Source organism: Hemiscyllium ocellatum, chromosome 42 (genome assembly GCF_020745735.1).
Source record: "Hemiscyllium ocellatum isolate sHemOce1 chromosome 42, sHemOce1.pat.X.cur, whole genome shotgun sequence".
Classification (NCBI taxonomy): domain Eukaryota; kingdom Metazoa; phylum Chordata; class Chondrichthyes; order Orectolobiformes; family Hemiscylliidae; genus Hemiscyllium; species Hemiscyllium ocellatum.
In genome coordinates this window covers 30,718,634-30,734,744 of record NC_083442.1, presented here as the reverse complement: position 1 = coordinate 30,734,744, position 16,111 = coordinate 30,718,634, and the positions used below count along the sequence as shown (strand labels likewise).

General features: G+C 44.8%; 1 protein-coding gene across 2 annotated transcripts in view; it reads right to left on the bottom strand.

Annotated features, from left to right (window-relative positions):
- The window catches only part of LOC132834760 (proline-serine-threonine phosphatase-interacting protein 1-like), a 114,377-nt gene that overhangs the window by 34,062 nt on the left and 64,204 nt on the right, over positions 1 to 16,111 (bottom strand). For both annotated transcript variants that reach the window (XM_060853745.1, XM_060853746.1), the window contains exons 4-8: positions 11,523 to 11,557; positions 8,474 to 8,580; positions 5,792 to 5,854; positions 5,134 to 5,232; positions 494 to 539 (exon numbers count right to left, since the gene is read on the bottom strand). In XM_060853745.1, the coding sequence (XP_060709728.1) occupies positions 494 to 539; positions 5,134 to 5,232; positions 5,792 to 5,854; positions 8,474 to 8,580; positions 11,523 to 11,557 (350 nt within the window). The remainder of the gene's footprint in view (positions 1 to 493; positions 540 to 5,133; positions 5,233 to 5,791; positions 5,855 to 8,473; positions 8,581 to 11,522; positions 11,558 to 16,111) is intronic.

The following is a 16,111-nucleotide window of genomic DNA, read 5'->3' as shown; positions in this document are numbered from 1 at the left end:
CACATTTAGTCGAAGGTTTTAGATACAGGAACTGAAAAGATTTCTTTTGCCGACGGAGGGAGATGTATAGGAGATAATACGGGTAAAGCAGCCCGTATTATCTTGAAGGAGACTTTTGGGAACACAGCATTGGGATAGTTGAGGAAAAGGGCTGAAAATGTGTTGCTGGTTAAAGCACAGCAGGTCAGGCAGCATCCAAGGAACAGGAAATTTGACGTTTCGGGCCAGAGCCCTTCATCAGGAATTCCTGATGAAGGGCTCTGGCCCGAAACATCAAATTTCCTGTTCCTTGGATGCTGCCTGACCTGCTGTGCTTTAACCAGCAACACATTTTCAGCTCTGATCTCCAGCATCTGCAGACCTCACTTTTTACTCGTAGTTGAGTAAAAGTCAAGTTTCAGCCTAGCAGTCACCATCTGAGTGATTTGCCACTAACATAAAAATACACTTAAAGTCCTGGTCAAGGTTTGCACAAGAACAAGAGATTACATACCTGCATCATTCACTGCATCACGAGTTTGCTTGGCTTTATTCTGACTCTGTGGAGCAGACACACACATTATTTAATTAGAATGCGATGGTAGCGTAGAGGTACTGTCACTGGAATAGTAATCCAGAGGTATAGGATAATCGTTTGGAGACATGGATTCACAATCCTACCACATCAGTTGGCACTGTTGCCAGTCAATTCATTCAGCAGGCATTACCATGAGTAACAGCAACCATGGAACGGTCATTAAAAACCCATCTGGTTCACACTGCACTTGAAAAGGAAGGAAATCTGCCACCCTTTCCCAGTCTGGCCTAGACCGGAGTTCAGATCCAATACAGTTGAGTGTAAACCTGCCCTCCGAAACATCGGAGCTAGCCACTCCATCGAGAGATAGGCAACACAAAACGCTGGCTTTGCCACTGACACCTACATCCCATAGAAGGGAATTGCTGCCAGTGCATTTTGACAAATGCAAGATCAGCCAGGTTTGCAGAAACCCTCCCAATGTGCCCCACACTTGTTCAGGAGAACAAGACAGGACACACAGTGCTCCAGGTTCCTCATGCCCCGATATAACATCCATCCCAGCTGCCTTTCCCATCAGAGGAATTTTATCCAGGCTCCAACAACACTCAGGAAGCTCAACACTATCTGGGACAAAGCAGCCCGTATTATTGGCGCTACTTCTACAAACATCCACTCCCTCAGTTGCAGCAGTGTGTACCATCTACAAGATGCACTGCATAAATTCACCAAAGATCCTCAGACAGCATCTTCCAACCTACAACCACTTCCACCTAGAAAGACAAGAGTAGCAGATACTTGGGAACACCAAGTTCTTCTCCAAGCCCCTGATCATCTTGATGTTGGGGAATATAGCACCATTCTTTCACTGTTGCTGGGTCAACATACTGGAATTCCCCCCGTAACAGCTTTCTGGGTTTATCTATAGCACACAGACTGCAGTGATTCAAGGCAGCAGCTCACCACCACCTCAAGGTTATTCAGGGTCAGCAATAAACACAGGCCCAGCTAGCGATGCCAATGTCCCACAAGTAAAGATTTTTTTAAATAAAAATCCTCCTTCCACAATTTGCTGCATGGGAAGGGCAGGGTGTGGCAGGGGTTAGAGAACCTGTGTTTTCTCAGTCTGGTCATTTCGGGGGCTCATGCTTAAACAGATCACCACACCGGTCAAACACAGAAGACCACAACTGTCAGTGAATGCGTCAAGATTAGACATGCACAGCTCCAGTTTGATCATTTATGGGCCCTGATCAGGAGAGCTTGGGGATCACACATTTAAAAATAAAATGCACAGATGGCCTCAAAAGCTCACATGACACAGAGTCCAGCTACAATGCAAGTCTATGCACAAACACTATCGCAAGCAAACAGAGACATTCCTAGTGTACAAAGCTTGGATGTGGTTACACCTGGGGTTATGCATAAACAGCTCTCCAGTCACAGGAGCTGTGTCTCACAGTCCAGAGCTTTCAGCTGGTAATAAAGAATAGCGTGGCTACACCTGATAAACCTTGGATTCCTTTAATATAAACCATACGAAATAGGAGTGGAAGAAAGGCCATTCGGCCCATCAAGTCCAATCCACCATTCAATCATGGCTGATGGGCATTTCAACACCCCTTACCCGCACTTTCCCCATATCCCTTAATTCCTTGCGAGATTAAGAATTTATCAATCTCTGCCTTAAAGACATTTAATGTCCCAGCCTCCACTGCGCTCTATGGCAATGAATTCCACAGGCCCACCACTCTCCTCATTTCCGTTCTAAACTGACCCCCTCTAATTCTAAGGCTGTGCCCATGGGTCCTAGAATCCCCGCCTGACGGAAACAATTTCCCAGCGTCCACTCTTTCTAAGCCATAACATTCAGCCCAACAGGTTCTCCCAGAATCCACTCATTCTCTGCCCTACAAATTTCATCTGTTACGAAGTTTTTCTTAAAGACAGTGTGTTATCTTAGAGTATTTAAACAAAAGTGAATTGCAAGTTTTTAAATAGGGAAGGGAATGGGAAACAAAAACAGATAGTAGTGGCAGGGGATGGGGTGAAGGACACCGGCACAGCAGCATTGGGGATTAGAGAGGGACAGAAGGAGAAACGAGGACAACGAAGAGAGAGAGATGGTTGGGAGGGAAACAGATGCAGCAGAGTGAGAGATGAGAGAGGGGGAAAAACACAGGAGCACAGGCAAGGAAAAGTGTAGAAGGAGAGACAGAGACGGGAGTTGGTAAGAGAGGGTGTGACAAAGAGAGAGACAAAAAGAAATTAGGAATTGAGTAGAGAGAAATGGGGAAGGGACAGATAGAAAAAGACACAGACACAGACACAGACATGCATACAGACGGAGTATGAGCAAGAGAGGAATAAGTGGTTGGAAGAAAATACAGTCAGAGAGGGAGAGCGAGAGCTGGATAGAAAGAGATGGCAATGGAGGAAACAGACAAAATGTCTTTGAATGCAAGCCCCTCTCTTGTACTAGAGTTGCAAGACGACAACTAATACATTTTGTTGTGATTGTAAGAGTCAGCCAGATGGACCTGACAGAATGAGTTCCCTGACTGGGGCTGTTAATCTTGTCCAATCAGGGAGTCTTGGTTGATAGATATAGACAGGAATATGTTATGTTAGGGCCCGGGTGTCCTTGGAGAAGGAGCATGCGGTGTCCACCAACACCCTGGAGTTGTTCAGGGAGAGGTGGGTGCCACAGGAAGTGGAGTGCATCATTTCCCCCTCCAACTGTATTTTGATTTAGTCCCTGCCCTCCCCTTCACTGTTTGTTCACACAGCATTGCCCTTTGATGTGAAGGGCACTGCTTATCACAGGCCACTCGGGTGTTTTCCTACTTTTCCTGGTGGTGGAAATTGAATAAAGATTTGTACACCTTGTCTCTCACTGTGTCTCCCAGCTGCACACACACACCATGGGTGCTGGGGATAAAAATAATAAGCACTACCGCAGTTAGGGGGTAGTGTGGGGTTTAATAAGAAAAAAAATCTGAAAAAAAATAAACAGGAGCGTGCTTGTCACTGGCCACTTGGGTGTTTTCCCAGTAAAAAAAAATAGACAGGAATATGTTATGTTAGGGCCCGGGTGTCCTTGGAGAAGGAGAATGCGGTTTAGATTAGACTTACAGTGTGGAAACAGGCCCTTCGGCCCAACAAGTCCACACCGACCCGCCGAAGCGAAACCCACCCATACCCCTACATTTACCCCTTACCTAACACTACGGGCAATTTAGCATGGCCAATTCACCTGACCCGCACATATTTGGACTGTGGGAGGAAACCGGAGCACCCGGAGGAAACCCACGCAGACACGGGGAGAACGTGCAAACTCCACACAGTCAGTCACCTGAGTCGGGAATTGAACCCGGGTCTCAGGTGCTGTGAGGCAGCAGTGCTAACCACTGTGCCACCGTGCCGCCCCAATGCGGTGTCCACCAACACCCTGGAGTTGTTCAGGGAGAGGTGGGCGCCGCAGGGAGTGGAGTGCATCATTTCCCCCTCCAACTCTATTTTGATTTAGTCCCTGCCCTCCCCTTCACTGTTTTGATCACACAGCATTGCCCTTTGATGTGAAGGGCGCTGCTTGTCACTGGCCACTTAGGTGTTTCCTATCTTCCTCGTGGTGGAAATTGAATAAAGATTTGTGCACTTTGTGTCTTTCACTGTGTCTCACACCTGCACACACACACCATGGGTGCTGGGGGAAAAAATAAGCATTACCGCAGTTAGGCGGTAGTGTGGGGGTTAATTAAAAGATAAAAAGAAAACAAACAGTAGTGTGTCCCTGCCCTCCCCTTCCCTATTTAAGAAGAAAAAAAGAAAAAAAATAAACAGGAATATCAGAGGTTCTGCTCACTGAGAGCTGGCTCTGAGGGAGCTGGATCAGTATCAAAGACTCTCCATGTGTAAAGAAAGAGGGGCATGGTGATGGGACATTGGCCTCTGGAGTTATTTCAATGTCACTCTCCGAGATGCTTATTTTGGAACGGTCTCAAGTGAAAAGAGGCACTAATTCAAACAGATGTCAGCCAATTGTGGTATTGCACTTTGAGGGTCAGCCATTGATGCACAATCCCTGGACATGGGCTGTTCTCATCCAGGAGCAGGGCCATCTGATCAGAGGCTCTACTTGAAAGGTTTATATTCTGAAGAGGCACCAGAGCAAATGACAGGAGTGTTGTTAGAGTTCAACACAGTCAAGAGCTTCAGTGGAGTGCAGTGAATGTCCAAGTTGTGCTGTGACTTTAATTAGGATCAATTACATTTCCAGCATGCTCTTGGTCTCCTGGGTCCGACAGAAAATATGAACAATTAGTGAAAGGATAAAGTCTAAAAGACTTCACAGTTACCGAAAGGAGAGGAAGAGCACATTCAACAGAACAGGTCAAGTCCCATATGCTCACACATATACAATCAAACTAAAGACCAGAGACCAAAGCAAAAACATAGAGCTGGCAGGCAAGGTATCAAGGATAAAAACCCACCCACAATAAAGAGGGTGCGATTATTGGGGAAACAAATCCAAGTGGCAAAAGAAATAGAAAAATTACAAAGACAAACTAAATGAGGGAAGCAACGACTTTATTTCTTGTCAGTGAGTAGTTTACCTTTTCGACTTGCTTCTGGTTTCCTGAGGATTGAACACGCTCAGCACTCTGCTCAGCCTCATCTGCTTCTTTACATTTCTGTTCATAGCATTTCTTTGACTGCAAAGTTAGACAAGACAGGTCAAGAGACATGACCATCAGGATGGCTTGGCTGGTGTCAAAGTAGTGTCCCATCATTCAGTTTGAGGTTGGTACTGACCAGGTAGCTAACTACCTCCATCAGCAGGCTACAGCCCACACACACACACACACACACACACACACAACCACCTATCCAACCTCCCATTCCTCTAAACTCCAGCAAATATTGCCTTAAAATTATTCAGTTTCTGCTTGTAATCCCTCATCCCAGGGATTGCTCTGATGAATTTACACCGTACTGACACCAAGGTAAGCATATCCTTCCTTAGGAGATATACAATTAGGCCCACTCTCCTAATCTATGGTCATTGCTCAATAATATTCTCCCTCCAATTTTTTGTCCAATTCTTCTTTAAAAAGATACTTCGTTATTAATAAAGTAGTTTTCTTAAAATACTAGAATTTTTTTTAACTAATTGCTATAAATGCACATTGTTTGAGTTTGTTATCCTTCATCCAAAAAAAAATCCCTTCGACGGAGTCCGTTTTGTCAACTGCCCCACAATGTTTTGCTTACATCAAGTGTCTTCTTATACAAAGCCACTTTGCTCTTCTGAACACGGTCCATGGCATTTTCATACTGTTGGTAAAACGTGCCGAGGTTAGTTCAGTTTGTGAAAATAAAAAAGACCAGAGCAGATCACTTTGTCAGCTTGCTGACGTCAAATAGAATCAATACCCTACCCTCCAACCAGGACAGATTATTAGAAAGCTGTAGTGATTGGAACCATGGCCAGATTAGATCCCCTACAGTGTGGAAACAGGCCATTCGGCCCAACAAGTCCACACTGACCCTCTGAAGAGTAACCCCCCCAGAACCATTTCCCTCTGACTAATGCACCTAACACTATGGGCAATTTAGTATGGCTAGTTCACCTGACCTGCACATCTTTGGACTGTGGGAGGAAACCGGAGCATCCGGAGGAAACCCACACAGACATGAGGAGAATGTGTAACCTCCACACAGACAGTCGCCCAAGGCTGGAATCGAACCTGGGACCCTGGTGCTGTGAGGCACCCAGTGCTAACCACTGACCCACCATGCCAGGTGGGTCTCAGCCCAGGTTAACAACCCACAGCTAATCAGGGAGCCCTGGCTGAGAGATGTAAACAGAAGATAGGGGACCTCTTGTGGCACAGTCGTAATGCCCCGACCCCTGAAGTGGGGCGCCTGGGTTCAAATCCCACCTGATCAAGGAGATAACATCTCTGAACAATTGGATTAGAAAATAATTGGTTCAGTTAAAAAAAACTGGGTTTGAATTGTTGCTTAAATAGTATTACACAGAGGGTGGCTAACAAATAAAACTCTTATAAATAGGAGGCTTCAGAAAGTCTCCTCAGTCTCGGGCCTGGCTCTGGCTCTGGTCATAGCCCATGTAAATAAAGAGTGACTTGGTGACAGGATAATTGGTCTCTGTTATTTTAAAAGCCTTCATCAATATGAACATCCCCCCTCTCATTCACACATTCCTCTACCATTTAAACAGATTGTGAACCCCTCGTCAATTTTACATAAAAGTTAAAGTTAGAGACAGTCGGACCAACAACCATCCTGGAATTGCAAAACCCAATGGGAATTTCAGAATTAAATCCATCCATAGCAAGAGCTGAAATGTTTTTCATTCATTCACGAGATGGGAGTGTCACTGGCTGCACCAGCATTTATTGCTTGTCCCCAGTTTCCCTTCCAGAAGATAGCAGTGAATTGATTGCTTAAAATCACTGCAGACCTTGGGGCGTTGGGGCACCTCACACAGTACTATTAAAGGAGAGAGCTCCAGGATTTGGACCCAGTGATAGTGAGGGAACGAGCAATACATTTCCAAATCAGGATTGGTTTGGACAGATTGGTGGCCCTATGGATCGGTTGCTCTTATCCTTCTAGATGAAAGTGCTCACCCATTTGGAAGGTTAGCAAAATTAGTTCCCATAAATTTCCAATTGGATTTTTTCTTTCTTTTCCAAATAATCATCTTGTTCATTCCCAGTAGAAATCCCAAGAATCAGGCTAATGGTCTTTTGATTTCGGAGAGAGACATACACACAGTCAGAGAGACAGAGCCTTTGGCCAGACCAGCATTTATTGCCCATTTCTAAATCACGTAGAGATCAGCTCAGACTGAACCCCATCACTGTGGGTCTGGAGTCACATGTAGGCCAGACCATGTAAGGACATTAGATTTTTGTTCCTAAAGAGCACTATTAACCAGAAGATTTTATTTTACCAAACCCCCAACAATTCAAATACCAATAGGATTCAAACCCAGCCCCCAGGGACATTACCTGGGTCAAACTGTAACATCACCACCTTCATTCTACAACAGTCTGTCACATCAGAGTTAGATCGGGGAGGGAGACAGCACTTGAATTCAGTCATTTCTGCTCTGAAAATATGTTTATGTCTGCATCTATTGAAAATAGAGGTGGTTCAGCTCTCCTGAATGGGTCATTAAACCAGACTATCTCAGACTATTTTAGGGATAGGTACCAGGATTTTTTTAAAAACCTACAGAACTGAATCCTGACAAGAGATGGTGCCTTTAGAAAAGTCAGAAGTCATGCAACACCAGATTATAGTCCGGCAGGTTTATTTGAAATCTGCGCTGCAAAAGCTTGTGGTTTCAGTAAACCTGTCTGATATAACCTGATGTCGTGTGACTTCTGACATTGTCCACTCCAGTCCAAAACCGGCACCTCCCCATGGCCTTTAGAAAAGGCAGTTTTTAAAACAAAAAAAAGGGGAAAAAAACCTGACAATTGACAAACCCGAATTCAGGCCTAAACTGATCTCTCACCACTCAAACAGGTCAAGCTTTCAATACAACCTAGTGTTCAGGTCATGAAAGATTAACTTTCATTTTATGTAAAAACCCTGTGGTTTTACATTTCCTTTTCAGCAAGAACAAAAACACATTGTTCAGGTCAGATTCTTTGTCCCCAGATTGCTTCAAATGACCGACAGACATTTCAAACAGCAGTTTCAGATATTTATCTGGCAAGGACAGTGCAGATTTTGAATGAAAAAAAATCTTGCAATGCTCCTACAGGAACATGTGGGGCTTTTGCAAATTTCAAACAAAGTGCAATCTGTCAATATTAAGTTCTGACAATGATACAAGCACTGTGTAATTCACACCATTCTTAAAAAAGGAGAAAGGTGTCCTGTCATCTGTTATCACACACTCGTCATTCTTACCTTCTTCCTAGTCTCCTTCTGCCTCTCCCGGAAATCTTCCAGGCGTTTTGCCTCATCCTTTAACGTGACTGCCAGCTGAATGTGTAGATTTCCAATGTTTTCCAATTCTGAAACAGTTAAAACATGCACTCTCTGTCTATTCTATGTGATCAACAAAAAAATTAAAGAATTGGTAGATTGCCTTATTCCTCAAACGTACTCCTAATGGACAGTTTCTTCTCGGATATTGTTGGGGATTTTGGGGGGGGGGGGTGGGGGGGGGTGGGGGGAGATGTTTGAATTTAGTGCTACAGTGTCCATCTGAGTCACACAGAATGGAAGCACCCAGGACTGAACCATGTTGTGATCTGACCTTGACCAGTTGCTCACACAAATAGTCACATTGCCCGTGGGCTTCACCCTCACTGCTGCCCAGTGAGCACACGTGAGAAGCCGCTCACAGCAAGTGGTAGCCTTCTTGCTCCAGCTGATTTGTTAATTAATGCAACGGTCCATTAAAAGATAAACGGTATTTGGGGTAGAATTAGGAAAATTAGAGTTCCTACAGTGTGGAAACAGGCCCTGAGGCCCAACAAGTCCACACCAACCCTCTGGAAACTATCCCACCCAGACCCACTACCCTACCCTATTATACTACATTTTCCTTGACTAATGCATCTAATCTACACATCCCTGGACTCTATGGGGCAAGTTAGCATAGCCAATTCACCCTTAGCTGCACAGCTTTAGGCTGTGGGAGGAAACCAGAGCACCCGGAGGAAACCCACGCAGGCACTTGGAGAATGTGCAAACTCTACACAGACAGACAGTCGCCAGAGGCTGGAATCGAACCTGGGTTTCAGGCGCTGTGAGGCAGCAGTGTTAACCACTGAGCCACTATGCCACACAGTTTGGTAAACAAAATCCCAATCAGATTTCACTGGGGAAATCAGAATGTCTTGAGGCTATATGTACATACCTGGTTCTACCACACTGCCAGCAAAGTCACTGCAGCTTAATGGGGTGATACATTGGCTCAGTGGTTAGCACTGCTGCCTCACAGCAGCAGGGACCATGGTTTGATTCCACCATCCCGCGACGGTGCGGAGTTTGTATGTTCTCCCCGTGTCTGCGTGGGTTTCCTCTGGGTGCTCAGATTTCCTTGCACAGTCCAAAGATGTGCAGGTTATAGTGGATTGGCCATGGGAAATTGCTCATAGTGTCCAGAGATGTACAGGCTGGATGGATTATTCATAGGAAATGCAAAGTTACAGGGATATGGCAAGGGGGTGGCTCTAGGGATACTCGGAGTGTCAGTGGGGACTTGATGGGGTGAATGGCCTGCTTCCGCACTGTAGGGATTCTGTGATTCAGCCCATTAGGTCTGTGCTGGAGGGCTGACCTGGTTCGATTTGGGGAATTTTCTTGACACCAAGGAGATTTTAATTCCTAATTTTCAAATGAGGGCCGGGAAAGTAATATTAGGCAAAAGTGGGAAAAGCACAACGGGTCAGGCAGCATCTGAGGAACAGGAGAATCAACGTTTCAGGCATAAGCCCTTCATCAGGGATGAGGCTTGTGGTCAGAGGGCTGAGAGATAAATGGGAGGGGGTGGGGCTTGGAGGGGGGTGGTGGGAAAGGTAGCTGGGAATGCAGTAGGTAGATGAATGTGGGGGCAAAGGTGATAGATTGGAGAGGATGATGGAGAGAATAGGTGGGAAAGGTGATGGACAGGTCAAGAGGGTAGCACCCTTTCCTTCGTCCCTACCTCCATCTACCTAACATATTCCCGATTACCTTACCCCAGCCCCACCCTTCTCCCATTTCTCAGACCACTGGCCTACAAGCTTCATCCCTGAAGGTCGTATGCCCGAAACACTGACTCTCCTAATCCTCGGATGCTACCTGACCTGCTGTGCTTTTCCAGCACCACACTCCCAACTCCAAATCTCTAGCATCTGCAGTCCTCACTTTCTCCCAAAAGTGGGAAAACACTATTTTCCATCAGGGATTTAAAAAGTAAAAATTCAGAGTGTTAAAGCTTGTTTTATTTAAAACAAAGTTGGATTCCTAGTGGTGAAGGCCCAATAAAACCTAGAAAGGGATTCAAAATTATTGTCTTTTCAGCATTAGTTTCATTTTTTGCGGAGGGGGGGTGCGAATGAATTGGCAAAGGGTTGTTTGAGACAAAGGGAAAAACAGATGAATCTCAGATTTAATAATTTTGCACAGTTCCTGAAAATGTCCTTATTTTCGTCTCAAAGTTTTGATGACACCCATAAACCCACCCTAAGCTGAACTTGTGATTTATGTCTTGTAAAGATAAGGAGGCCAACATTAGCTGAGACAAGCTAAATAAGTGTAAATTGGTAGTACAAATCCTCCAAGACTCAAGATCTTCTGGTGTGTAAGGATTAAGAGCGCTTTGTGGTGCCCTTGGCTTACTCAGTAGCTCTTGGTCAGAAGGTTGCACAGTTATCCACACAAGGACTCAAGTCATAAAGATTCCATTGGTGAACACAGGGGCAGGAGGAGGCCATATAGCCCCTCAAACCTGCTCCACAATTCAAAGAGATCACGGTTGATCTCTTACCTCAATGTAACGTTTTCACACTATTCCCATACTCCTTTGATATATTTAATACCTAGAGAGAGATCGATTGATCTGTCTTAGACTCGGCCGATGATTGAGCTTCCACAGTCCTCTGGGGAGAAAGAATCCCAAAAATATTTACCACCCTCTGAGTGAAGAAATTCTGCCTCATGTCAACACATGATTCAGAGATGGTGTCTCCTGGTTCTGGATCTCCCATCCGGAATATTCTGTATCTACTCTGAAGAATTTTGAGTGCTTCAGCAAGATCATCGGTGCAGTTTCATGTACGTGATCAGGGTAACCAATCCCTGCAGCTCAGAGTAACTGGGTGCGAGATACACGGGATAAATAAAAATAACCATTCCGGGTTTGAGGCGATACTTAACATCTGAGCAAATGGATATCATTAGAAGAATCCCATAAAAGGTAAAAGTAAATATATATGACAAATATAGATTCAAATCTGCTACTTACGTTGCTTTAGACTGTCAAATGCTATTCGTAGAGTACTGAAAAAGAAACCAGAGGAGACTTCATCAATAAAAAAAGATATGCCGTAAAAACTTAACTCATTTGCCAAGCTTCTGCCTAACATTTCTTTATGCAGCCGAGTGTCAAATTCTGTCAGATATTGCTCTAGTGAATCACTCCGGAAATATATAATTGTATCGAAAGCACAGCAGGAGCTTAATGTGTTTTTTTTAAAAGCTTAGTATATTTTTCAATTAATCAAATCCTTTCCACCTTTCCCCTAATGAGGGGACTATTCTTTTTACAGTAAAGCTCTCTCAGTTTAACACAGAATCCCCACAATGTGGAAGCAGGTCACTTGGCCCATCGCATCCATGTTGCCCCGCAAAGAGCAACCAACCCAGACTTCCCCCGCCTTACCCTATCCATGTAACTCTGCATTTCTCATGGCTGATCCATTTACTCTGCACGTAAGATTAAGCGTTGACTATGTAGGGTGTGTAATGTGACTTTGTGATTAGTAACTCTTGTTTCCGGCTTTTGACCTTATTTGTTGAAGGGAATGTGGGTGCCACTAACTGGGCCAGCATTTATTGCTCATTCCGAACTGCTGTGGAGGTGATGGTGAGCTATCTCCTTGAACTGCTGCAGGTTACCTGCTGTTAGGAAGGGAGTGTGAGGTATTTGATCCAGTGACACTGAAGGAGCAGTGATATGGTTCCAAATCAGGATGGCATGGGACTTGGTGGTGGTGTTCCTCTCTACCTACTCCCCTTAGTCTTCCAGGCTGGTTATACATTTCAGGGTTAGAAGCCCACAGCAGGATGGGACCACATCATCATATCTCACACAAGTGAGGACAGAGGTCTTGCATGGTTATAAAGTGTTGCCCTTTAGAGGTGATTTCAAGGTGAGGCCTTGTCGACCTGCTCCCGGTGAAGATGGGAATGATGTTGAGGAAGTGCTGGACCAAATGGGCAGACATAACTTTTCATCTGAGCTCATCTGGTGTTACCTTGGGAGAGGGCTGCCATTCCCAGCTTACGACAGCAGTACAGTTCTACACTTAAACCTGTTTCAGCAGGTCATACACATTAGTAAGTACCCAGAGACCTGGACAGCATGGTAGCTCAGTGGTTAGCACGGCTGCCTCACAGTGCCTGGGACCCAGGTTTGATTCCACCCTCAGGTGAATTTCTTCCTGTGTCGGTGCGAGTTTCCTCCAGGTACTCTGGTTTCCTCCCACAGCCCAAAGACCGGCAGATTAGATTAGATTCCCTACAATATGTAAAACAGGCCATTTTGCCCAACAAGTCCACACTGACCCTCTAAAGGGTAACCCTCCCAGACTCATTCCCCTACCCTATATTTATCCCCGATTAATGCATCTAGCACTATGGGCAATTTAGCATGGCCAATTCACCTGACCTGCACAATTTAGGACTGTGGGAGGAAACCAGAGCACCCAGAGGAAACCCACGCAGACACAGGGAGAACGTGCAAGACAGTCGCCCAAGGTGGGAATCAAATCCAGGTCTCTGGCACGGTGAGGTAGCAGTGCTAGCCACTGAACCACCTTAATGATGTATACTAAATTTCCCATTGTGTTCAGGAAGGTGTAGGCTCAGTGGATTAGCCAGGCAAAATGCAGGGTTACAAAGAGGGGGTAGGCAGCTGAACAGGATGCTCTTCAGAGGGTCTTCAGTCCTTCTAAACTATTTGTTAAACCACTCCCTGCCATTGAGCTCCAAATTCTCGCCATTCTTTGAATGGGGAGGATTATTGGTAAAGGGGAGACAAAAAAAAATTAACTTTTGTGCAGTGAAGACTGGTTAATGTTGTCCATTTCAGTTCATGTTAGAGTCAGAGTTTTACAGCACAGAAAGAGGTCCTTCAACCCGTTAGACTGAAGGGCCTGTTTCTGTGCAGTACATCTCTATGACTCTGTCTGTGCCACTCTTCAAACCTCCATCCATTCATTCTAACCCTATTTACTGCACATGACACCTAGCCTTGTAGCTACTGCATTTCAAATGCTCATCTGAATACATCTGAAAAGTCTTAATAGTTCTTGCCTCTCACCATCCTTTCAGCCAGTGAGTTCCAGACACCCACCACCCACTAGGTGAAAACTTTTGCCTTAAATACTCTCTAATCCTCCTGTTCCTGTGTCCTCTGGTTATTGACCCCTTTACTTGGGAAGAATTTCTCTCTCTTTATGTTCCTCATATCTATGTTCACTTCGATTAGATTCCTCCCTGCCCCCTCCCGGCTTGGTCTGCTCCAAAGAAAACCAGCCCAGCCTGTCTGGTCTCTTCTCAGGGATTAATTTCTCCAGCCCAGGCAACATCCTGATGAATCACTTCTGCACCCGCTCTAGTGATGACACCGTTATGGTGTAGTGATCAGAACTGTACACAGTACACCAGCCTGACTGGTTGCTGGGAAATCATTAGAAAGGCCGGTGTGTACTCTGCAACTGGGAAGTTCTTGCAACACTGTGGGTAGTGTCCCTGCCTCTGAGCTAGAAGGAGAAAGTGAGGACTGCAGATAGAAGCTCTGAGCTAGAAGCTCCAGGTTGGAGTCCCACACCAGGGACTTGGTCATAAAGAGGTATGTTCACAATACAGCCAAAAAGGTCAATGTCACACCCTTCAAACAACATCTACTGATAACAGGCTAGTGCCAAATTTCAGAAAACAATTAGCTCTGGAAGCAATATTACCATCTAATGCAGTCTGAAGGGATGTGCAAGACCCAATGGAACAAGGGAGCAGACAATGGACATTTTAATTAAAGGTAAATTGGGCATGAATTGTTATATAAATGTCAGGAGCTGGTAAACAGTGACTCATGTAGTGTGCTTAACAGATACCAAGTGCTCACTAAAAAGTGTGAACCTGGATTCAGTTCAAAACCATTTGTGTTGTAAAACACTACGAACATGCTTTGTCAGTTTCACACAATGCGACATGTTAAAAGAAAGAATGAGAAGCGTACTTGATAGCAGTATTAGACACAAAACACAAACAACAGTCCTTCAAAAAGGATCCCTGAACCCAGAACATTACTCTGCTTTTACTCCACAAAATGTTGCCAGACCTGCTGAATTTCACCAGCAATTTTTGTTTCATAATTTCCGACATCTGCAGTCCTTTTGGTTTTTTGACTAGTTAAAGGCAGTCTGATTAATAAAATGCGAAACGTTAGGAAAGGGTGTTGAGTTACCTTCAGTCCTCACTAGGAGAGTTACTTACTCAGAGAGCTGGAGCTGGGAGACACAATTTCAACTTCACACATTTCAAAACAAATAATAAAAAAAAGTGGGGTCACTTTAAAAACACTTAACCAGATTCTACAGAGCTTCCTTATTTCTAACTATTGACCCCATGGGCACTTAATTCACCAAAGCAATAATTTTCAACTCCCTCCCTGTGAGATGGGGTTCATTTCCGATACTGATGGAATTTCTCCAAATCCTGGGGACCTGTGCCCCAAATTCCAAAAGACAGCATTGAGTAACAACAATAAACAATGGACTAATATTTTTTTAAAAGTAGTTTTTTTTTAGAAAAGTAAAAAGAAGTAAAGTTGCCATAGTTCCAGAGGACCGTTGGGCTGCTGAGAGAGGTGACTGGTGATGGTTTGACCTGAGGTCACCATGCCTCAGGAAGAGGGGTGAAGTTGAGAAGGGGGATCCTCCATGGTAACCCTAGCCAGTAATGGGAGAGGTGTCTGTTAGCTGGATTGCAATATATAGCAGAAGGCAACAGAGTGAGTTTAATTCCCATACTAACTAACTGAGGTTACCACAAAGACCCCATTCTCACTGCTCCCCTGAGGCATGGGTGAACCTTTGGGTTAAACCCAATCGCCAATGACCCCTCCCTGAGAAGACAGAGTGGGACTAGCAACTGAACACTGAAATCCAACCCACTGCTCCCACTTTCTTCCAATATCCTTTGATCTCTCTAGCCCTAGGAACTATATCTATACCTTTCTTAAACATCGGACGGACGTCTGACATTTTCGGGAATCCTCATTTCGGAAAGTTGCTTTTAAAGTTTGTCACAGGATCACTTTGTCGTCCTGATCAGTCAAATTATGAGACGCCTGAAAAGCCAAAACTTATCTGAAGCTGGCAATCCGAAATGCACAGAGTAGAAAAGAAAACCAGAGGTGGGAAATCCAGAGATAGAAATTACAACAATGTTTCAGCAGGTAAACCTGTGGGAAAGCAGGGCATGACTTCAGCAGACAAACTAGATCATGTAGGAGTGGGCCATTCAGCCCCTTGAGCCTGCTCCACCATTCATTGCAATCATGACTAACCTGACGTCTATCATGTCCACTCTCCCTCCTGATCAATCATCTACCACTATCAACTTTAGGTTAGCATTCTGGAGACAAGTTCAAATCTCACCAATTGAGCTGGCATGTTTAAATGGAATTAGCTCTGAACTGAAAGTGTGTTGCTGGAAAAGCACAGTAGGTCAGGCAGCATCCAAGGAACAGGAAATTCGACGTTTCGGGCATAAGCCCTTCATCAGGAGGGATGAATGGAATTAACCAGTAAATCTGGAGTTAATAGC